General features: G+C 36.2%; 1 protein-coding gene across 13 annotated transcripts in view; it reads left to right on the top strand.

Annotated features, from left to right (window-relative positions):
- PTPRK (protein tyrosine phosphatase receptor type K) overlaps positions 1 to 24851 on the top strand; it is a 393200-nt gene that overhangs the window by 364025 nt on the left and 4324 nt on the right. For 4 of the 13 annotated variants that reach the window (XM_087882790.1, XM_087882785.1, XM_087882789.1 and 1 more), the window contains 14 exons: positions 1264 to 1351; positions 3208 to 3284; positions 3479 to 3496; positions 6136 to 6172; positions 7352 to 7449; positions 7905 to 8021; positions 10156 to 10325; positions 12571 to 12706; positions 15270 to 15419; positions 15864 to 16037; positions 17984 to 18115; positions 18621 to 18746; positions 19934 to 20097; positions 23513 to 23648. In XM_087882790.1, coding sequence (XP_087738916.1) covers positions 1264 to 1351; positions 3208 to 3284; positions 3479 to 3496; positions 6136 to 6172; positions 7352 to 7449; positions 7905 to 8021; positions 10156 to 10325; positions 12571 to 12706; positions 15270 to 15419; positions 15864 to 16037; positions 17984 to 18115; positions 18621 to 18746; positions 19934 to 20097; positions 23513 to 23648 — 1623 coding nt within the window. The remainder of the gene's footprint in view (positions 1 to 1263; positions 1352 to 3207; positions 3285 to 3478; positions 3497 to 6135; positions 6173 to 7351; positions 7450 to 7904; positions 8022 to 10155; positions 10326 to 12570; positions 12707 to 15269; positions 15420 to 15863; positions 16038 to 17983; positions 18116 to 18620; positions 18747 to 19933; positions 20098 to 23512; positions 23649 to 24851) is intronic. The other 9 variants (XM_034418777.3, XM_087882788.1, XM_034418776.3 and 6 more) reach the window with 3 other exon arrangements.

Below are 24851 nucleotides of genomic sequence, written 5' to 3'. Positions count from 1 at the left end.
AAAGGAAATATGTATATACCTTTTAATATTTGATTTTGGTTTTTGCTATGTGAGTCACTAATTCATTTTATCCACATAAAACAAAGCAGGTATGACTTTTAAAAACATATTTTATTTGTTTGTTTGTTTGTTTGTTTGTTTGTTTGTTTGTTCATAATGCTCAAAGGCATTATACAGGATAAATACTACAATATATATTTTCTGATGGATCCATTAATTATATGGGAGATTAGTTAAAAAAAAAAACACCACACCTTGTTACCAGTAACCCCAAATCACTGTTACATAATTCCAAGCTCATATTGTACACAATTTTCTCACCATGTAGTTGAAATTGTTTTACGTTTTTATAACCTATTTTCAGTTGTTGGCTTCAAGAAACGCTACATTTGCTTTTTATCATTGTGCTGGAAATACAAGTAGTCCTCAACTTACAAATAGTTGCTTAGCAACCATTCAAAGTTACAACAGGCATCCCTCCCCCTCACAAAAGAGACTTACAACACAGTTCCAAAGTTCTGACAATCAGTTCCACCCCTTGCAGTCATGTGACCATATTTTGGGCACTCAGCTACTGATCCACATTTAGAGCCTTTTGCAGCATCCGGTGTTCACATGGTCCCAATTTACAATGTTTTTGCTGAAAACTGGTGTTTGCCTCAAGTTTTGGACAAAAACACCCCACCCCTTAATGACCATGTTGATTTGCTTAATGACCATCAGTAAAAAGATAAAACCAGGTTGGTCACATGGGTGACCCACTTTATGACTATTACATCCTATGACCATAATGGGCAGGCATAGGAGAGTTGTAAGTCGAGAACTACCTGTAATTATTTAATTAAGAAGTATATTTTTTTGCATGACTGTAGTTTAATCATTTTATTTACATCAGCAGTATTACTCAACCTCAACAATGTTAAGATTTGTTAACTTCAACTCTCAGAATTCCCCATTCAGCATTTTAAAATTGCTGAAGTTGAGAAACAAGGATATTAGGATTCATTTTTTCTCCCACCACAAGCCTTCTTGTGTTTTCTAGAACTTTTCAAAACTGCCAGGCACTGGGTTTGTTTCTGCCTGGCAGAATATTTCCATGTATTTATACCAGAAAAAGCTATATATGCTGATATCTAACTCCAGTAAAACGATCAAACTCAGAGAAACCAAGAACCCAACTGATGCTCTAACAATGTTAATGTAAAATGTGTCAGGATGAATAAAACGTTAAAATAAATATAAATTATCTCTTTATTTTGAAAGAGTTTCTTTGAAGGACAATCAGCTTCTTGGGATGTGGCCAAAAAGGATCAAAACAGAACGAAGAATAGATATGGGAACATTATAGCATGTGAGTTAAAAACAGATAATCATGAAGATGAGTGTGTTATATCGCTGATTGACAAAATCTAGACAGCCTATTATTATGTCTACCCATCCTACATAGTAGTAAGTGATGTGTTTCTTGTTGGTTAAAAATTGAAATATTTTTCCCTAGCCTTAGTTCATTGCTTTAACTACTCCATAGCATTGCCTCTGCCAATGCTGAAGAGATTCATAGACAAAATTTTTGTATTTCCCAGAATCATAGCATAGAAGGGGCCTTGCAGAACATTTATTCCAGCCAATGTAGACACGCATGACAAATGGCCATTCAGCTCTCTTTTAAGCTCTTCGGTCAAGGAGAGTCCATAACTTCCCTAAATAGTCTGTCCCATTATTGAATGGGCTTTATTAGGAAGTTGCTCCTGATGTGCAAGCAAAATCTTCTTTCTTGTAAATCCATTGTTCTACACACTGCCTTCTGAATCAAGTGTGAACAATTTGGCATCTAAAAAATATTGAGGAAAGCTGTCATGCCTTACCAAGATTAAATATGGCCAGTACCATCAATAGTTCTTCATAAGTTTTTTCTTCTGGGTTCTTTGTCTTGGTTGCTTGTTTCTGGACATGCTGCATATTCTCAGTATCCTTGCTAAAATGCACAAGTAAACACAATGTAATTGTTGTCTAACCAACCCAGAACAATGAGGAACAATGATTTCTCTCGATACAGATGCTATATTTCTGTTGATGCAGCTTAGAATTACATTTGCTATTTTGAGAGCTCCATCATATATTTGCCCCTTGTTCAGCTTGTGTGATCCACCAAGCATGAACTGCTCTCCAGTATGGTTCACCTTTTTTTTTTTTAATTTGATTTATATGCCCCCCTTCTCTGGCGACTCAGGGCGGCTTACAATGCGTTAAGCAATAGCCTTCATACTTTTGTATATTTTATACAAAGTCAGCTTATTGCCCCCACAATCTGGGTCCTCATTTTACCTACCTTAGAAAGGATGGAAGGCTGAGTCAACCCTGAGCCTGGTGAAATTCGAACTTACAGTAATTGCAGACAGCTGGTGTTAATCACAATGCTTTTAGTCTGCTGAGCCACCAGGCCCATTCCTATACCATACACAAATGAAGCACTTTGCATTTATCCTTGTAGAAATTATCTTGCTGGTTTCCATGACAAATTTGATTGTCATGTTTTTTAACCCCTAATCCAAGTAAGTATATAAATACTGTATATTTAGCAACACAAAGCCTAGAAAATAGCTGCCTGATATCCAGTGGTGGGATTCAAGTAATTTAACAACCAGTTCTCTGCCCTAATGATTTCTTCCAACAACCACTTTGCCAAACTGCTTAGAAAGTTAACAACCGGTTCTCCCGAAGTGGTGCGAACTGGCTGAATCCCACCACTGCTGGTATCCCACTTGACACTTCTAGCTGGAGTGGAGCCACTGACATACTGTTTCAAAAGTAGCTACAATTGGGTCCATATTTCCCTTAGAAAAGAAACTCCATTGGGATGCTGTCATCATTGAGAAAGAACTCTCGCAGTCTTTCTGCTCTTAGTGCTTTAAAACCAAGGCAGGTTCTAAAGTGTGTATATTCCTCTGTTCACTCATTTCATTCAATTGTTCCACAGGGTAGATACAATTTCTATTTTCTTTTGGCTCTAGCCTGCCGTGCAATTTTAGATACCCTTTGAGGTTCCCCCGGCATTTTTGAGCAGACTGGGAAAGGGTCGCCAGCATTGCACGTCAAATGGAGGGTTTACCTTTTTGCTCCTTAAATAAGGGAACCTTTAGCCTTTACGTTTCACACTCATTTGTTTCTACTGTATATCATTCCAAAGACGAAACCCATTTTTTGCAGATGATCACTCCAGGGTGATATTACAACCTGTGGAAGATGATCCTTCTTCAGACTACATTAATGCTAATTATATTGATGTAAGTAGATTATATATCTTGCTTTTTTTTTCTTTCCATCTTCTCTCTGTGAAACATTTTTGCATGCAATTCCTATGAACTGAATGAGAGCCTTAATATTATGAACAAAATGTACACTTTTCCTTGTCCTCCGTCCTAGTACTCACTGACATTGTTGTGCTTTCTTTCACATCTGACTTTGATTTGGGCTGTAGATTTGGCTGTACAGGGATGTAAGTACCACTATATGTGAATAACAGCATCCTGTTATGACTATTTAATATAGTGAACATTCTCAGTTGCTTTACCGTTCTAATTTTTATTACTAGATATATGTGCATGCCTCATTAATGAATTTCATTTATATATCTAGTCTTTTTAATGTTCCTTTGTGCTCTTTTTCTTTTTCTTTTACCTACATTTTAAAAATATCCTTAGTCTTTTACAGTGATCATGAAAATCATTAGCTAAATCAATAAAACCTAACCCTTACAAGACTCATTTTTTGCTTCTTTTATTACTCTCTTTTTTTTTTGCATTGTTTAGTAATTTTTCTTTTGTATTCCATTATTTTTGTGTGAGAAGCTGGATAATAGAATATAGTGTGTTGCTCTTGAAAAGAAACCTACTGATGGCCTGAAAGGGATAAAGGGAGGGCTAGAGTTGTCTCCTGTTCTCAAATGGGATTCATTTGAGCAGTGGTGCTCCTCCTACTAATCCTTGACTCTCATATTTCTAATGCAAGACAAGAATCCTCCACTTGCAATAAAAATGAAATAATAATAATAATGAGTTAAAAACGGTACTGAAGCTTACAGTTTTGGACAAATGCAAAATAACATATGTGACCATGAAAGCTATAATGGAATAATAATTTCCCAGACTATAGTCAAGGCTTGTATTTTTGATCATCTAATTTAATGCAGAATTTCAAAATATCTAATGTGTGTAATCAGGACTGATGTACTTAGAAAATAGTTTTCTAGACAGGTGCCATTACTTGAATAGAGCAGTTATCGCTCAGGGAGATACACCCGCCAATAGTTTTAATAAAAAGGATTTCATAGCTACGTCCCTGATCATTCAAATGAATGCATGTGCAAGATTAAGAGAACAATATTGCTCTGTGTTTACAAGGCCTCAATTTTATTTCAGGATTCTGCTGAAAGCTGTCATCTAACTCCTTGAGGGTTTCATTTCTCTGCAAGAAAATGTTTTCTTTCCCTGTTGTGTAGTGCATTCTCAGGTTGATCTAGACTTTTGTAGGATTTTTGCCCAAGGATCCTGACTTGCATTTTGTCTTAGATATTATAGTTGTGCAGCAGCCCTGGTTTTAAAGGGCTCCAGTAGTCAGCAGGACCTTAAAGTTGGTATATTTCATTTCATGGTATTTCCAACAGATATGACATGCGTCTGTACTCCACATCACATGTTATATTTGAGTGCAGATCACTGCACAGGTACAACACACAACTCTCTGCTTTTCTGAAAATCTCAGGTTATTATGAGATTTGTTTTGGATGTTAAAAAAACAAGGAAGCCATGGGCTGGTAGTAGCATTAGTGGCTAGTAATAGGCATTTCAATGCCATCGGCTCCTCAAAACAAAGTTAACATTTGCAATACTATACCAAATCCATAAGTCTCAATGATTTGTCTTCCTTTCAAAAATCAATCAAAAAATATGTCTTTCCTGTCAAAGAAGTGATGGAAAAACTGAAGAAGCAATGTTTTATATATATTGCTTTACATATGCATTTGTCAATAAGGCATCTTTGGGTATTCTTTTTCATAATAATTACATGTTCCTTTGACCAACTGAGTGCAATGTGTTTAATACATGAAAATTATACAATGCTGCTTCTAATCCTACCTTTAAGCCATAGAATCACGGAGGATAACATGTTTACATGTGCCAATACCATAGTTATTTGTTACGCTAATAAGACTAATTCCTTGCCTTCCCAAAATTCTATCATATAATTAGCAAAAACTTGATGAAATAATATTCATGAGATCCAGTAATATTTTTTTCTTGTTTCATATTCTAACCATTAACCAATCATGGTTAATTCTTGTTTACTTGAGGTCAACAAATCCTTTTTTAAAATATATGTATATGGAATCCTTCCCTGCATTTAATAATTGTACTGTAGAGAAAGTTCAGTAATGGCACATATATGTGTGTTCATCTTTATATTATGTGTACACATTCTTAAATTCTAAACTTTGTTTTATGTAATTGCACAACATTGCAGTATTGCATGTAGATTTGCAATCTGTACACACATATACATTGTCCAGCTCTAATGTTCAGCCATTCTGCTTACTCATTATGGCTCCATTTTTTTTCTGGTGCATTCATAGTGAAAGTTTTTGCTAACGGCTTGGTTGTTTTGTGCTTAATATTTAAAATAACAAACAAAACTTTGTCAATCTGTATTTTTTAAGTGAAGGCAAATCTCATAGGTGCTTAGAACAATTTCATAGTTTTACTGAATTAGAACCAAAAACAAATTTGAAATTCAATAAATGACAACAGTTATGGATTTTACAAAGCAGGATGATTAGGAAACAATGAGCCACTTCATTTTGATGTACACAGTATACGTTTACAGCAACTTTTCGTTTGGTTCTAAGTGCCATTGTCCAAAAATAACACTTTGAAATCAGCTGGGCTTATTTCACATCCAACAATGCACTTCGATGTTCTGAAAATGGTTGAAACTACGTTGTTGAATATGGCTAGCCACTACTAGCCTAGTTGTAAAGAGTATCTAGGAATATTTTGGTATGCCTTCATTTTCCCTATTTGGTTTGATTTTTAAAACTTACAGACCGTTTTAAAAATCAACCTATATTTGTTTTTATAGGGATACCAGAGACCAAGTCACTACATTGCAACCCAAGGTAAGAGTTTGTGGAAAATATGTGCAGAACTGTAAAATTCTTAATAAATGTGGTAAATTAGGCATGATTTTCCAAAGTGCTCCTTTGGATGTCTATATCACCAGTACAGATAAAAAAGAGAGACAAGTTTAATCTCTATTTATGTGAATTTGGTGAGAGAGAGTCTTGTTTGTTAAGATAACATAAATAGGCATTATTTAATTTCTGAGAAGTTTGGATTATAAATTAATTAGCATGCCTATTTTATTCAGTGAACTTTCTATCAAAAATGGGTGAAGAATTGCAGTGGGGAGGGATCCTGTTCAATTTCAGTGGTGTGATCTTGGAAAGAGGCTCCATGCCCTACAGAAAAGCAACCTTGGTCTCTGATGCTATCCAGTATCCTTTATCCATGCTGGCCAACCAAGCACCTTGGCATATACAGGACATGTGAACACTAGCTCTCTCCTGGTTGTGGCTATTCAGAAGCAGCATATTGTTCTTGAACCAGGATGTTAAGGCATGATGACTGATATCAATAATCCTATAAAGACTGCCTGTAAAAAAGAAATATTAACAAAAGCTGATGAAAACAAGACTTATGATACATGAGTACCAACATTCAAAATGGAGGGGCTGACACAGATCTGGGCTTATTTCACATCCAACAATTCTCACATTTTTCCAACATGGAGATAAGACAAAATGCTTGTTGGCTTATAATAAATGATGGTAATGGACAATTAAGTCAAATAATAAATATTGTGATAATCTTTAGGGCTGTGCAATGCTTCTTCAAAGTATACAAAGACTTTCTGTGTCCTTTTCCAGTATTATAAGTTCCCATTGGAAAAGATGAAGCTGATTTAAAGAGTTGCTGATAAGTACATTACACAACCTGAACAGTATGATTTTCCAAGTGTTAACGAGCCCATTCTAGAATTCCATTAATTCTCAGATATTGGGGGTTTTTTTGCACTAAAGCAGCTACAGTAGCTTAATCTTTATTTTGGCTTTAAAAAAAAAACTAATAACCTGCTTTCGGTGAGATATTTCAACACTAATTATTAATGTGCAGAAGTTTTTGAAAGTTTACTGAAATCATTCATATCTGCTTTGAATTCCTGACAGCTATTTTAAAGATAATAGCTTTACAGGGTTGTTTTTTTAAAATTCATTTATAAGCATTTTCTTTGTCAGGTCCAGTGCACGAGACAGTCTATGATTTCTGGAGAATGATATGGCAAGAACAATCAGCCTGCATTGTTATGGTTACAAATTTAGTTGAAGTGGGTCGGGTAAGTATCTCCTTAGAAATGCCAAACCACATTAAAATTTGTAGTTCCATTGCTACAAAAAACAGAAGCAAAATGGGGAAGAACAAATGCCAACCTTTAAGTGACCAATATAGAGCCAAAATTCAATACCTCTGTTTGCATGTCTGTAATCTGTTGTGGCTTTGGGTTGATAGAAAAAAATGTGAATGCAAGTGCATGTGAGCATTTGAGGGTTTTTTTTCTGGAAATCTGTTCATACTCCCGGTTGAAGGATTAACTTCCCAAGAAATATATGGTTATTATATAGATAGGCATTTTAAAATGCGTATTCCACCCTTATTTTTTCATCATTTTTACCTGTATTTCCATTTATGAAATACAATCTACCGCTAAATAAAAATAATGATGTGATGTGTATGATATGGTAATTCATACATTTCTTCATTTGAGAAATGTTTCTATCATGTTGATCATAGGTTAAGTGCTACAAGTATTGGCCTGATGACACTGAAGTTTATGGGGACTTCAAAGTTGCTTGTGTGGAAGTGGAACCCCTTGCAGAATACGTTGTCAGGACGTTCACCCTTGAAAGGGTAAATATTTATGGATTAGAGCTTCCTATTATTTAACTGAAAGCTGCTGTAAATTTATTACGCTGCGATCACCAGTAAGATTTATGTAACATATTCAAGCCATTCTTTAATCAGCCCACCACTACAACACCTGAGTTGTAACACATTCATTCTGCTATGCCTAAGATTTCTAAATTGTTTTCCATTCACACCTCTGTCAATTTAATTTCCCTCTTATTTTTTTTCATTGTATAAGCAGCATCTCAAATGTCTATTAATTTTAATATCATACTAATTTTCTTGGTCATATTTTATGTCTTGTTATTTCACAAAAAACAAAATACTTTTTAAGTATTTTGCCGTCAGTTCAAACGTGTATCTGAGAATAATATCTGGCATATTCAACATGGTAAATAAACACAAACAACATGCCATAGTTTAGCAATCCCATCTGTCTCTCTTATTATCATACATACATGCATACATACATACATACATACATACATACATACATACATACATACGTCCTGACCACTCACCTTCCCTAAGGGCCTGAAAATCTGACTCTGCCAATTGACTTGGGATCCCAATGGGAGACTGCCGCACTGGACATGGTTATGGATTAATAGCAGATCCCACCTTACCTCCTGCACACCTTGTTCCCTCCCTCTCCATCTTTTTACCATAACTTATAATTGTATTGCTATATGTATGATTTGTCTTGATTCATTGGTTTTAACTTGTATGCCGCCCAAAGTCTCCTTGGGTGAGATAGGCAGTAAATAAATTATTATTATTATTATTATTATTATTATTATTATTATTATTATTATTATTATTATTATTTCAAAAAAATGGTGATGCATTTTTGAATATTTAGGTGACTGAGTTTCATGTTTAATTAATAAAGATAATAATAATAGATATATACAGACATATACTGTACATACACTTAGAAATATTCATAAATAATTTTAGTATCAGCTTTCTTGGATGATAATTTGCTAGGTAACCAACTTCAGGTTTTCTTTTGGGCATAGTTACATATAATTTAGACCTTTTCCTCAGTTATTTCACTGATTAATTACCGACACTTAATTAATCTTCCTTTCTATATTATATGGTTGGTTCCTTATAATTTCAGTACAAAAAAAAAGAGTTGCATTATAGTCAGATGAATATTGTTCCTACATTTATAGTCTTGTAATCTTATTTATAGAAAATGGATTATGAATTAAGCCACTTTATATATGCCTTATTCAGACTTAAAAGTAAGCAAGATTTCTCCACAAAAAGAATTTGGTAACCTCTACCAAACCACAAGCTCTTTATTCTTTGAAATTGGGGAGTTCCAGATGCCTAAGTTAGCCTTCACCAATTTGATGTGCTATGTTAGGACTGAGATAAGATTCCCTTATTTCTTCCCTTGCTCCTTGTGGAAGTCTGGTTTAAAATCTGCTAGCATGTAAAGGGATGTTTTAATTCTGGTCTTGTCACCAGTGGTTTCCTTCACATATGTTTCTCGTTTCTTTATAACTGTAAAGCAGGAGTACACAAGCTTGAGGTTTTTGTCAAGGACACTCAAATAGCAAGGAACAGCAGGAACCATAGCAAGTTTTTATGATACATGGAACTAGACCATTATATTTTTGATTCCTGTTTCTAATCCTGAGTATGTTTCTCTCCATTTACGATATCTTACTCACCTGTATACACGTCATTGTTATACTTCACTTAAACATAAGGGCCTATCTAAACTTTAAATTGTTTTAGTTACCATTCTGTTTCAATGGAATCATAAGAGTTACTTTGACATTAATGTAGACTTCCAGACTATTTCTTTAAAGGCTGAACTTTTCTTTCTTATGGAACTTTGCATATATTGTTACAATTTCATGATAACATACAATTGGCCTGGTGTACATGCAGTGTAAATATGCAATGATTAAAGTGTGATGAGTGCTATATTCAATTTTTTATTGGTTTTTTTTTTTAAGTAAACTGATTAAAATCAACTGAAGCTTGCATTTTTAGTCCTGTATACATTTTAACCAGTTAAAAACAAAAACGATCACCTTTTAAAAAATCAACCAAACTTACCGTAACTCATGAGATGAAAGAAAAATACTCTTGTTATTATTTTCCATTTTGACAGAGAGGTTACAATGAAATCCGTGAAGTTAAACAGTTCCATTTTACCGGCTGGCCTGATCATGGAGTACCTTACAATGCAACAGGCCTTCTTTCATTTATACGCCGTGTAAAGCAATCTAACCCCCCAAGTGCCGGGCCTATTGTTGTGCATTGCAGGTGTGTAGAAAAGAGGTAGATGCATTTTCTATCATTCTTGATGTGTGCATGATCTGTCAAGTTTTGTGACGTGTTGTGGTGTGATATGGGGTGAATGAATCAGATGGCTTGACTTATGATTTCCAACTGACTCTTTTGACAGATAACTCCATGATCCAATTTCCAAGAATGTCTGATTCAGTTTCTGTGTTCTAAAGTTATCTGGACTGTTTTAAATACTACTAAGGCATAAGGTTGCTTTCGGTCAGTGTTCCAACCTGGAAGTCTCCATGTGTAGTTAATTACACTATGAACTTGAGGTTTATATAGACTACATAAAATAGTCTATATAAACAACAGTTTTACTTCTTAATAAGTAGGAAAATAATTCAAAAGAAGAAATATCTAAGTTATTGGTGAATCTAAACTTGCAGTTAATTATATAAAAGAAATTAAGCATTTTCTCTCATTGCTACTTTTTATCCTACATTGCAAGACCTACAACTTGCTTCTGAGAAGTATTAACATATTCCTCTGCAGGTAATAATAAACAATACTATTTTTTATTATTTCCTTCACTTATTTTAATCTTGTTGCAAGACCTTTGTAGTATCACATGCTTGGATTTTTTTAAAAAAAAATATAGAATATAGTCTGATCTTATATACTAGAGTAACTTATTTAGTGGATATTTTTACTGTAATAGATAACCTTCATAGTTTGGTTAGCAGGCTAGTTAAGTATGAACTTGGATATAAGTGTTAAATGGATTGCTAGCTGGCTTTAAACCATATTCAAATAATGCTCCACATTAATCTAGAAGGAAGTATCAAATGAGATGTCACATACTTCAATTCTGGACATGTATATATAATGACATGGAGGTGGAGAGGATGCTTATCAAAAATTGATGGGCTAGGTAAAGAGAATTTAAAAATATCTTAAAAGTTTAAAGAAATTGGTTGGAAACAACGGAATGAAAATTAGTTAATCAAAGGTCTTATTCAGAAATAACAAATCAAATAGACACCTAGACTGAGAAGGAGGATTCAGATTGGAAAAAAAAATGGGACAATAAGGACAATCCAGGGACTGTCAGCATTTTCTTGACTAACAAGGCAGAAACCCTGTAGAAATTTATTTCCCAGAACATGAAGTCTGAGAGTAGGTTGGCTATAGCAAAAACATGAAGCCATTATGAAATAATTCCCAGGACTGCTGAATATCAAATGTGAATTCTGTTTATATCAACCTGTGTTCAGATTTCTTTTGCCAAGAAGCAAAACTGTTTTTAGTAGGAGATAACATTTCCATCTGTTTCTTGTTTCACTAATGGCCTGACGTGATATCAGATTGCTTACTTTTCACTGAATGAAAACCAACTTTCACAGGGTCTAGAAACTAAGTCCTAGGAAGAGGAAAAGTTTTGCTTTGCTTTGAAGAGGAAGATCCCTTCAAATACCTAAAAGGACATCACACAGAACATTAATACTGTACTTTTGTTCTAGATAGGAAGGCATGGAATAATAGTAACTGATGTTAGAAAAACATTCCTAATGGTCAGGGCAAGTTGAAGGTAGAACTAATTCCCCAGAAGGATAATTTGTTTCCCTACACTGGCAATGTTGAAGCAAGTTATCTTGATTTTGATTGGGACATGGAACCAGACAATGAGCTAAATGGTACCTTTCAACTATATGAATTATGCTAAATATATGTCATAGTTCTACGTGGGAATGGCTGTTGGAAAACAAAACTGTGATCAGATGCAATCTGTTTCGAAAGACTAGAACTTTAGAGATTTTTTTTTTTAAAATAGAATTGGTCCCATAATGAAATGCATGCTATAAATAAATGAACGAACAAAGCAAAACAAAAATCAGCCTTTTTAATTACTACTCTCAGAATCAGCTTAGTGAATATTTTATGAATAAGTTATCCTTGTTGAAAACTTATTGAAAAGATCTCTGCTGGAAATGTCTGTGTCAGAGAGAAATGAGAACAGTGCAAGAAAACTGTATAAGTAATATTAATATGTGTCAACTTAACCAATTCTAAGCCGGAGATTTTTTTTTTCTGCTTTGCAAAATCATTACAGTATGTTCAGCAATAACACTGAAAATGTCTATGTAATTATGTCTTTACGTTAGCTAAAAACAATTCCACTTTCACAAAGTAAAATACTGGATTTTTTTAGAACATAAAATTAGACATTAGATTTCTGATTTATTTGGCTGCTTGTAATTTTTTTAAAAAATGTATGTTTTCTGCTTTACTCTAGTGCTGGAGCTGGCCGAACTGGATGCTATATTGTAATTGACATCATGTTAGACATGGCAGAAAGAGAAGGTGTTGTAGACATCTACAACTGTGTCAAAGCCTTACGTTCACGCCGCATCAACATGGTACAGACAGAGGTATTGTGCTGTTATGAATCAGTGGTCCAATTCTCATGTGCATTTTAGTCATTTGCCTTAAAAATATTCTGGCTCTCACAAGTTACTAAGCCAAATGTGCAACTGGTTCAAGACCGGTTAAATAAATAATGTGAAGAGAGAGCAAGACATCATTTTGTGGAGATGGGAAAGAAGATAAATCCGACCTTTGTTTATCCCCTTTCCAACTGTTCCATCCTCTTCGTATATTCCAAAGGTTCTCTCCTTAAAACATTGTATTAAGGGTCATCTGTGTATTTGTATATATATATGCCCGGAATACATTTACATGGAAACTGTGAAGAGAGAGATAGTTGTTGCATACCAAATTGTACTTACTTTTTAGCAATTTTTATAGTACTTTTCCTTCTCCATGTGTTTATCAGTTTTCAGGCAATAGCTTATACTGTATGTCTTATGCTAACACTGCAAAACAGTCATTATTTTTAGATGCAATATAATGCGGGTAAGAGGTTATTTTGGCACTAGTCCAATTGATGTTGAGAACATTGCAAAAGCAAACTCAGCACTGAACTGAACTGAAAGTTACATCCAACACAAACAAAATAAGCTGCTAGCAATACAAACACATCAACTTCATTTTACATTTTTTCTTTTATTTGGAACATATTCTTTGGCACCTTATCCTTATTTCACAGCAATGCATGTGGTTTTTGTATAGCTAGCATGAAAAGATTTTGCAAAAATTAAAAAAAATGTTCCAAATAATGAGATGGGGAGGGTACCTCCATTACAAGGCAAGATTATAGCAGTCGGAATTCTACAATTTAGAACAATGGGGACACATAAGAGGGAGATAAAATTACATATGATATGGATATCACAGTTGTTATTCTCTCGCTGTTAAAACTCAAGGTCATCCATTGAAACTATACATAGAAAGATTTAGGACTAAGAGAAGGAAATAATTTTTCATACTAGACATCCATAAACTAAGTACTGTGGTTTACAAAAGTAGTTGTGAAAATAGTAGCCAATTTAGATGGTGCTCAAAGGGCAGATTCATGGAAAATCAGGTTATCAATAGCCATTAATATTGATGCCTGATCATTACCTCCTGGACCATGGGCAGTACATCATAAATGTTGATCGCTAAGAAGCAATATTGGAAGGATGTTCCAGCCAGTAGTGGGTTGCCCCCAGTTCAGACCGGTTCTTTAGAACCGGTAGTAAAACTGGCAGGAGGTTCCGCCCACTGACCCTGATATCATCAGAAGTGATCTGCGCATGCACAGAAGCAAGGCATGTGTGCGAGCGAAGTGAGCACGCGCAATCCCATTGCGAACTGGTAGTAAGGTAAGTAGAACCCACCCCTGGTTCCAGCCCAAGATGTTCCTGTTGGCCACGAAAAGAACAGAGTTTCTTTCTAGTCAATGGAATGTCAACAAAAAAGGGACACTTTGTATGGCTTACATCATCAGGATTTGCCTAGAAGCAACCTCACTATTTGCTGAGTTTGTAAATTCTAGAGAAATTCTTGACTGGGGAATTTTGTTTCTGAATTTTTCTACTTCTACCATTTTCTGCTATCGCTGATCATGACCTGACATTTTCATTTTTAAAATAAAAATATATGCAGGTAATCCTTGACTTAACAACCACAATAGAGCTCAAAACGTCTGTTGCAAAGCAAGACAGTTGTTAAGTGAGTGAGTGACATTTTTGACACGGTTGTTAAGCAAATTACTGCAGTTGCTAAGTGAATCATATGATTGTTAAGTGAATCCAGCTTCCCCCGTTGACTTTACTTGTCGAAAACTGGCTGGAAAGGTTATAAATGGTGATCATGTAACCCTAGGATAGTACAACTGTCATATATACACAAGCACCCAAATTTTTATCACATGACCATGGGGATGCAAAGGTCTCAGTGTGAAAAATGGCCATAAATCACTTTTTTCAGTGCTGTTGCAACTTTGAACAGCCACTAAACAAATGGTCGTAAGTTGAGGACTACCTTTGCTTTCAAGCATACAACATTATATAAATAAAGCAGTGTTGGTGGTATGCTATATTTTTCATAGATGCGAGCAAAAACATAAATCATTCCCCCACATTATTTCTTTAATTTTGCCATTAAGTATCGTTGGGATTAAAATTTGCCATTCTTTAAAATGTATACTGATTGAATGAATATTATTTTAAAAATACACAGTACTGTATCTTGAGTTGGGTAATCGAGATGAAAGTTGTCTTTTTAAGCTTTCTTGAATAAGGGTGTTAATGGGAAAGTATCCAAAGGAGAGATTTCATTCCTTTAAGAACCATTGCTGGAGTCAGTAATTAAGGCATCCCGTGGAATGTTAGAAAAAATATCCTAACCAATAAAATCTGCTCAACAGGGTTAGATGGAGAAGTGGTGGACTTTCTTTTATTAGATGCTTTCAAGAGGCGCTACATACCAACCAGGTGCTGAGAGTTCTGTAATTTGTATTCCTACAATGAGCAAGAGGTTGGATTCAGTGACCTAAACGATCTGTCCAACAGTAGGATCCCCAAACTTCTTCTGTTCTTTCTCTGGCAGGAACAGTATATCTTTATTCATGATGCTATCCTGGAAGCCTGCTTATGCGGAGAAACTGCCATCCCAGTCTGTGAATTTAAAGCTGCCTATTTTGACATGATTCGAATAGACTCTCAGACAAACTCTTCACATCTTAAAGATGAATTCCAGGTACATTTGTTGGTTGATGTCATTTTAAAAACACAATTTCTTCGTTTCCTAAAGTACGGAATGTTTTGTACCTCCTGTGTCAGATTCATAATGCATTGTCCCCTTCTTTCATGGTGTTCTTTCATGTCTGGATATATGGGGAATATCACTGTGTGATTGTAATCACTGTAGGCTGCCAGTTCATTTGTACGTGGATGACATTTAGCCCACCAGGAGCAATTTTTGCATTTTAGATAAGTGTAAAATACAGGGCATGAATTTTACATGATGATTTCCAATTTTGTATATGCAGATTCTCCTTCCGTACTCCTGACTAAACAGAAGTAAACGTGCTTATGCTTTCTTTGTGGCTTTCGCTGTTGTCGCCTTGCCTGTATCCCTTATGCCCAAATCTCTTTGAGTTAAGCACACAATGTCAAAATAAATATTTCTTTTGCCTTGTAGACCCTGAATTCTGTGACTCCTCGGCTACAAGCCGAAGACTGCAGCATAGCATGCTTGCCAAGAAATCATGACAAAAACCGCTTTATGGATATGCTGCCACCTGACAGATGTCTGCCTTTCTTAATTACTATTGATGGTGAGAGCAGCAATTACATCAATGCTGCCCTTATGGATGTAAGTGACTATTTTCCTTCACTAGATGAGAAATATACAACAGAATTATTGGTACTTTGGGGGGGGAGAGATTAATTCACACTTATTCTGACGTGCAGTAATATTTTTAATCAAGAACCTAAAAGTATTGATTCTTCTGACTTTATGAATATTACAAATTTTCTGTAGTTTTTTGGTGTTGAAAATTGCTGAGGGAAAATGACCTTGGATATTTTTATATTTTGATTCAGCCAGTAAGTGATCTTGTATTTTGAGGAAACAATCACTTCCAACCTGCCAAAGGATTCATGGTTATGTACACCTAAAAACCAAAACAGTTATTTTTCACATTATAATTAATTCATTAGTATTTATACAGTTATTATTAAAATGGTCCCAAATGATCTTAGCCTTGAAAGGTCCTCCTGAACAGATGTTCTTTCCCTTCAGAAGAGGTTAGAAAAATCCAAAAGAAAGGAAAGAAGAGATCTCTCATCTTGCCACTTACAGAGCCCTTCTGAGCTTTTCAAAAAGTCAGAAGCAAGGAAAAATCGGAGCTCAAAGTTCATTAACTTTTCTGGGAAGTACAGCATGGAAATCTGGACCCATAATAGCATCTAGAGCAGGGGTGTCAAACTCGATTTCATTGAGGGACACATCAGGGTTGTGTTTGACCTCGGAGTGGGAGTGGTCAGGTGGGTATGGCCAGCTCAATGTCACTTGTGTCGGGGGCACCTGTGGTGCTCTGCCTGTGAAAACGGGCTTGCAAGCTCTGTTTTCGGCTGTGACGGCCTCCTGTAACCCTCTATCAGTGAAAACAACTCGGGAGGGCCATGCGTGGCCCTCACGAGCTCCATTTTTTTTTCTGGGAGAGGCACCGCAGGCCAGTCCTTTGCTGTTTGCAGGGTGGCCCCGTGGGCCAGATCTAAGCACCTCATGGGCTGAATCCAGCCTGCAGGCCTTGAGTTTGACATCCCTAGTCTAGTGAGGAAAGCATAAATCAGGCATATCTCATTCTTTTGTACCATTTGCCTCTGGACATTGTAACATCAACAATTGATCCTAGGAAGAACACCCTTTTTATCTTTTCACATTTCCTTCCAAGAAGTATGATAGTGGAGATTAGGCCAGATGACTCAATCCTTTATACCAATCAGTTGGAAAGTACAGATAGGTACGTAGACAAAAGTCAACAGGCAGTATTTCTCTCCAAGGAGCTATTGTAATTTTTAACATTTCCTTTTACTCCTATTACCTCCTTCTCCTAGATCAACAGCCCCCACCTTTTTGGGCATCAGGGACCGGTTCCATGGAGAAAGGTTTTTCCAAGAACCAGAAGAGGTGTGGTTTTGTGTGCTGCCTGCATCCTGTGGATGGGGCTCCACTTGTTTGCACGGACCGGCATAGACTGGGAGTTGTGGACCCCTGTCCTAGATAACTAAGTCTAATTCTTCTGCTGCATAAAGAGAGAGGATGCAGAAGGAAGTAATAGGAGTAGATGCTCACATTCACTGTTTCTGATACACACCAATCATCCCCATAATCCAATTCTCAGTTAGCTTAAAGGAACTAACCCATTAATCCACCTCTTGACACCCAGCATAACTCTTTAAAAAAAAGCTGGTAACTGTTCATGGTCAAGGTTATTCTGCCTTAAGATCTATCATGAGGACAAATAAATCCATCATGCTCTTTTTCTCCAAGACAAAGAAGTGTAAACTAAAGTGAAAACAAAAACTAAGAAGTTTCTTAGTTCTGGCCATGATTTAATTTTTTTAATTTCCTAGTCCCATCCTATCCTTTCTCAAGATGAAAGGAGTTAATATATTGTCTGTTTTGTTATTATTCTATTGCTCAATCTGGAGAATGGTACAGTAGTTGTGTAAAATTTATATGCTTATTTGATGAGGGGGATATTGCTGCCTGCATTTCCCTTTTATTTGTATTTTATCTATTTTTAAATACAGAGCTACAGACAACCTGCTGCTTTCATTGTCACACAGCATCCTCTGCCGAACACTGTGAAAGATTTCTGGAGACTAGTCTACGATTATGGCTGTACCTCTCTTGTGATGTTAAATGAAGTTGATTTAGCACAAGTAAGATCTTGATGCTGAAAAAGTTTGGGCAATCCACTTTAAAAGGACTAATCTCTTTTTTTTTCAGTAGAAAATTTCCCTCGTATTCCGACTGAAATGGTATCTACTGTATATCATTATCTATGCACACCCTTGCTGGCTAATAGATGTTCTGTACTGTAAAATAAAATATTTAATGTAAAAGAGACTGCTAAGAAGAAGATGAGGTTTTATATATTGAACCTGTTGCCCTCCTTCCAGATGTGAGCCAGTTTAATTAAGCATGAGAACTGTGAGCTCCATCAGCAGTTGCAATTAATAGAAGAGTTGGGTAATTAAAACTGCTTTACCATGCAAAATTGGAACAATGTGAATTTTTTTCCTAATCTTGTGTTGTTGTATTTGCATAATGATTAAGCTATCGTGATTCTGATGTCTTAGTTAGAAGACACCACAATGTATGATGATTTAGCACAATGTCTAAAGCTGCTTAAGTTTTTACATACATTTATTTAATATCACACAGGGTTGCCCACAATATTGGCCGGAGGAAGGAATGCTGAGATATGGTCCTATTCAGGTTGAGTGCATGTCCTGCTCAATGGAGTGTGATGTAATCAACAGAATTTTCAGGATATGCAATTTAACAAGGGTAAGGCATGTTTATTGAGCTATTGTAATGGACTTCCATATTAAAAAAAAAAAAACATTTTTACAAAAATTAAATGGCTTTAAAAAAAAAAAAAGACACCTTACTGTATGGTAGCGTTTTTCAACCTTAATAACTTTAAGACATGTGGACCTCAACTCCTACAATTCAAGTTCTTTCAGCTATATCATCCTTGCTGGACCTGTTAGCAGCCATTTCAAGAAACTTGTCTTTTCTCAAGTTTGCTCCATAACCACAAAGACACTGGAACTTTTAAGTTCAGGAGGCATTGTAAGCCATACAATCTCCTCTTTAAGGGTATTTTCCTTAGGTTAGAGGTCTAGTTTGACTGTAGAAAAAAATCATGGCTCCAACATGGAACAATGAGCATACCCAGATCAGACCCAAATACCGCACACCTTGAACTGAAAACATTTTATTTTATTTAATTCTAGCAGCTGTTCTTTTCTCTGGAAATCCCCTCATCTGTCTCCAGAAATTTTTTCATACTTTCCTCAGATGGTATAGGAGTTTGCAAGAAAAGGGAAAGGGGGAAAAAAATCTAATCTAATAAAATCTAATCTAATAATTAGAATTGCTGAGGATCAGATTAGTTCTGCATTAAAAAAAAAAAAACACAACATTTTACTATCTGCCAGCCTAATCTGTCTCACAGGATTTTTGAAAAGATGAAAAACTTTGAATATCTTGTTTTGCATCTGATGCCGCACCTAAAATTAACCTGTGGCATTGGTAATTGAGCTATATTTTCTATGACAAAGATGGGTTTCCCCCACCTCAAAAAATAAAGCCCTTCGGACCAGGACTGTTTATAGAAATTTGACTAAATAATTGCAAACTTTTATCTTGGATTCACTATGTGAAATACAAAGGTGATAAATAAACAATATTTTTGAAGAATACTTTTTTTTTTTCTGTAGCACCAATGCAAGCTGAGATATGACTTAAGCTACATTGCAAACCAACTCTTCTTCATCTTCACACTTTTGTAACTGTGCAGAGTAAAAATTTTTGTCACCATGCTTTCTGCTATCCTGGCTGATGAACTAGAAAGCTAGTTCACTGCCATTAACTTTTCATCGATCTTAATATAGCCACTCATTCTTTTGTAACTTCATGGTATTGTCTGTAGTGGGTATAAAATTGTTTTTTTTTTTTCTTTTCATTAGCCTCAGGAAGGTTACCTGATGGTTCAGCAATTCCAGTATCTGAGTTGGGCACCTCATAGGGATGTCCCAGGGTCCAAGAGGTCATTCTTAAACTTAATTCTTCAAGTGGAAAAGTGGCAAGAAGAATGCGAAGAAGGGGAAGGGAGGACCATAATTCATTGTCTGTAAGTGTAATTTAGCATTTTAATCCTGACTATTTATTATCGCCATGCTGGGAAATGGAATTTCATGTAGGTGAATGTTCTAGATATGTCTCACTTAACAGAACAATAGTGTCTACTCCTATTTCTCTAGTCAAAGAGGAATATTTCTTCTTCCCAAAAATGGTATATGCCTTTTTATGATAGCATATCTTGTATGATGATATTGGACACTTGAACAGGGTTATCTAGATTCATAAATGTAATGGAAAAATGAGGGATATCTCAGACCACATTGTATACCAGCCAACTCAAGCATTTAGAACTACTTTCTAAGCAAAATATTTCCTACAACCATTGAACCTTGACCAAATTTAAGTTCTTCCTTCTAATAGTCCCTCATTCCAGGTGATTTTGTTAAGGCCAAGAATATATAATTTTAGAGACTGAAGTCATCTATATGTAAGCATTTTTCTTCTCCCCACCCCCTCTCTCTGTCTCTCTTTCTCTCTCCCTCCCTTTCTCTCTCCCCCCATCTCTCTCCTCCCCTTCTCTCCTCTCCTCCCCTACTCATTTTCAACATGTTGCTGTGTGGTGTTATGAGCTAATTAGAATTACATCATATTAGGGTGAAGAAACAGAAACTTAGCCCAAATATAACAAGGCTATTGTTAGGTAACAAGTTATCAAGGAAAAAAAGAAGGATGATATAAAACCATAATAGGAGATAACCAAAAGCTAATTACACATCTTTCAAAAAGACATGAAGGAGTAGTAATGGGACATTTTAATTATTTCAACATCTGTTGGAAGATAAACTCTGACAAACATGGTCCTTTCAAGAAAATAATTGATCTGTCTCTCTGAAAATCCTTCAGTAGGTTTAACAAGGCATGAGTGATCAGCTCTGCTTGACTTAATCTTAATCAACAGGGAAAACAAAAGTGGTGGGACAATTAAAGAAAAATAACATGTACAGATGAAATTGTTTATATTCAGGAATACTGAATCTTAATGTAATCAAGCACATATGTTAAAGATAAGATAACCTTTATTGTCATTTTTTCCCCTATGTGCTCTCTGACACATATTAAAAATGAAATTCTGTTTCCGGCTGTCAAAGGTGTACACATAACAGCATATAGATATGCTATATACACATACATATACATAACCAGCATATAGATATGCTATATACACATACATGTGCATACACCCCACATGTGGGGTGCCTCAGGGGTCGGTTCTCTCCCCCCTGCTCTTTAACATCTATATGAAGCCGCTGGGTAAGATCATTCGTGGTTTTGGGATGAAGTACCATCAATATGCTGATGATACTCAGCTTTATATCTCCACCCCGGACCACCCTAGGGATGCCCTTTCCGTGATGTTCCTCTGCCTGGAAGCGGTGGGGGTCTGGATGGGAAGAAACAGACTCAGACTCAACCCATCCAAGACTGAGTGGCTGTGGATGCTGGTATCTCGTGATCTAGTGGTCCCATCACTTGTGATAGGAGGGGAGGTACTCACTCCCTCAGAAAGGGTTCACAATCTGGGTGTCCTCCTGGATTCACGGCTATCTTTAGAAGATCATCTGACGGCCGTGACCAGGGGGGCCTTCGCACAAGTATGCCTGGTGCGCCAGTTGTGCCCTTTCCTAGACCGGGATGCCCTCACCACAATCACTCATGCCCTTGTTACTTCTCGGTTGGACTACTATAATGCCCTCTACATGGGGCTGCCCTTGGGATGCACCCAGAGGCTACAGCTAGTCCAAAATGCAGCCGTGTTTGGAGCTTCTCGTTACTCCCGTGTGACACCTCTCCTGTGTGAGCTGCACTGGCTACCGGTGGTCCTTCTGGTCCGTTTCAAGGTGCTGGTGCTCACCTATAAAGCCCTACATGGCTTAGGCCCAGGGTACTTGCAGGATCATCTCCTGCCATTCTCCCATCGTCCCGTGCGCTCCCACAGAGCGGGCCTCCTCAGGGTGCCATCAGCCAGACAATGTTGGCTGGCGGTCCCCAGGGGGAGAGCGTTGTCTGTGGGAGCGCCAACCCTCTGGAACGGTTTGCCCACCAGGCTTAAGGCAGCCCCCGACCTCTCCTTCCACCGCGAACTGAAGACGTGGCTCTTTTATCAAATGGGCTGATCTGTTGGGGGATTTTTACATTGAAATAATTTTAATAAATTTTAATTGGATTTTAATTTTTATGTAATTTTCAAATTGTTGAATTGTTTTCTTTGTAAGCTGCCCTAAGTCCTTCGGGAGAAGGGCGGCATATAAATTACATAAATAAATAAAAATAAATAAATAAATATAGATATGCTATATACACATACATATACATAACATGCATATAATGATATATACATATACATATGTATATACCTATACCCTAACATATAAATACATATAAAATAGATATAAAGATTTCAATATAATGAATCTCAAAGCAATTATTACTAAAAATTAATGACGAGAGAAACTGAAGCCCAAAGTGAACCTCACAAAAGATACTTAAAGCAGGGGTGAAATCCAGCAGGTTTTGACAGATTCTGGAGAAACAGTAGTGGAAATTTTGAGTAATTCAGAGAACCAGTAGCGGAAATTTTGAGTAGTTCGGAGAACTGCCAAATACCACCTCTGGCTGGTCCCAGAGTGGGGAGAGAATGGAGATTTTGCAGTATCCTTCCCCTGCCATGCTCACCAAGCCACGCCCACCAAACCACACCATGCCCACCAAACCACACCCACAGAACTGGTAGTAAAAAAAATTGAATTTCACCACTGACTTAAAGCATCATGACAAATAATTGGGGGGGAGGGGGGAAAATGGAAAAGAAGATGTCAGAAGAAGCCAGAGTGGCTGCCCCAAAAAGTTGAGTGAAAATCTGAAAATGGAAAGGGAGATAATGGAAGTGGAAAGAAGGTCAGTTCACTAAGGAAAACACATAATAATAATCCATATCAGAGGTGGGTTTCAGCAGGTTCTGACCAGTTCTGGAGAACCGGTAGCAGAAATTTTGAGTAGTTCGGAGAACTGGTAGTAAAAATTCTGACTGGCCCCACCCCCATCTATTCTCTGCCTCCCAAGTCCCAGTTGATTGGGAGGAAATGGGGATTTTACAGTATCCTTCCCCTGCCAGACCCACCAAGCCATGCCATGCCCACCAAGCCACACCCACAGAACCCACAGTAAAAAAATTTGAAACCCACCACTGATCCATATGTGTAGAACTAATGACACGAAAGCGAAAACTCAGAATGAGCAGAGATTGATGAAGGATAAGGCTAAGAACTACAAATAGGACCTATTTAAATGTCTTGGGAACATGCTAACAAATAACAAGAACAGGAAGAATTGCTCAATTACAAACTGATTCAGCCTTCTTTACAAAGGAAGTATTTTTTATTAACCATTGTTCTTTTCCTATTCAGGAACGGCGGTGGACGAAGCGGGATGTTTTGTGCCATAGGCATTGTAGTGGAAATGGTTAAAAGGCAAAACGTCATTGATGTTTTCCATGCAGTAAAAACTTTACGGAACAGTAAGCCTAACATGGTAGAAACGCCGGTAAGTTATGTTCTGCTGATAATCAGATAAACTTATATGAAAATCATATAAGTCATCTAAATAAAATCATTTTTTCCAAGACTCCAAGAAATACAGACTATGATCAATTAATTACCAACATACTGTATATCAAAATAATTAGAATACATCTAGAATGTAGTAATACTGATTTATAGCTGTAGACGTATTCCCATGCACCCAATGCATGCTGAAGGATAAAGTCTTTAGTCACCATTGAAAGATCTAGGCCTTTGATAAATCTGAGAGATGGTGGTTTCACAATAAACACTGGAAACATCTTTCTTTCTCTTTAACTTCCTGTCCCAGTTTGACTCATGAGGCAGAGTTTCAGGCAATTTTGTATTGCTGTCATCTCAATGCTAACTAAGAGGAGTGATTGGAGAAGATAATGTAGCTTGTAAAGTAGTGGATGAGCTTTGGGGTAGAAGGCATCAAACTGTTTCTTTTTAACAACATAGATGGTTTAAACAAGGGACCAGCCTGAAATGCTAATTTTTGTCAAGAAAATTCCAGAGAGTTCTGTGGAATTAAAATAGTTTGCTATCCAGGCGACCCACCATTTATCTATCTCTGCCAAATAAGGTACATAGAGAATTTCCAATCTTATAGGAGGCATCATCCAAAATGCATTAAAACTTTAAATGATTCAATTCAAAGAATCATTTGAATAATTTTAAAATTACTGCTTTTTAAAATTATATTTAATAAGGGAAATGAGAGTGAGTGAACGAGTGAGGTGATGGTTATGCAAAGCAGAATAAAAAGCTAGGTACATTATGGTGATTTAGTCAAAGTAAATATTACAAAAAATAAGAAAATGGTTAATTACCAAAAAAGAGACAAAAAGATCCATGTAATATTCATAGGTAACAATATAGAATTAATTAAATCCTCAAATTTATAATTAAATCTAGAATTGTAAATTTTTAAGATGCAGACACATGTAGAAATCAAGGTTTTTCTGCATTGCATCAGAATAAAATAAGATGTTCCAAATGTTAATTTGGAAAAAACTGTAACCTATAAAAACATTTTAAATGGGAATGGGGAACTTAAAACAAGACAGGAATTACAAAACCAAGGGATGGATTTAGCTTGGTGGCTACATCTGCACATACAATTGAGATACGAGAAAGATGCAAAAACATGGGGTTTTTATAAAGAACCAACAATACTCAACAA

Source organism: Pantherophis guttatus, chromosome 1 (genome assembly GCF_059756535.1).
Source record: "Pantherophis guttatus breed Tessera chromosome 1, ASM5975653v1, whole genome shotgun sequence".
Taxonomy (NCBI): domain Eukaryota; kingdom Metazoa; phylum Chordata; class Lepidosauria; order Squamata; family Colubridae; genus Pantherophis; species Pantherophis guttatus.
The sequence above is the reverse complement of the archived record's forward strand: the minus strand, read 5'-3'. Positions and strand labels throughout refer to the sequence as shown.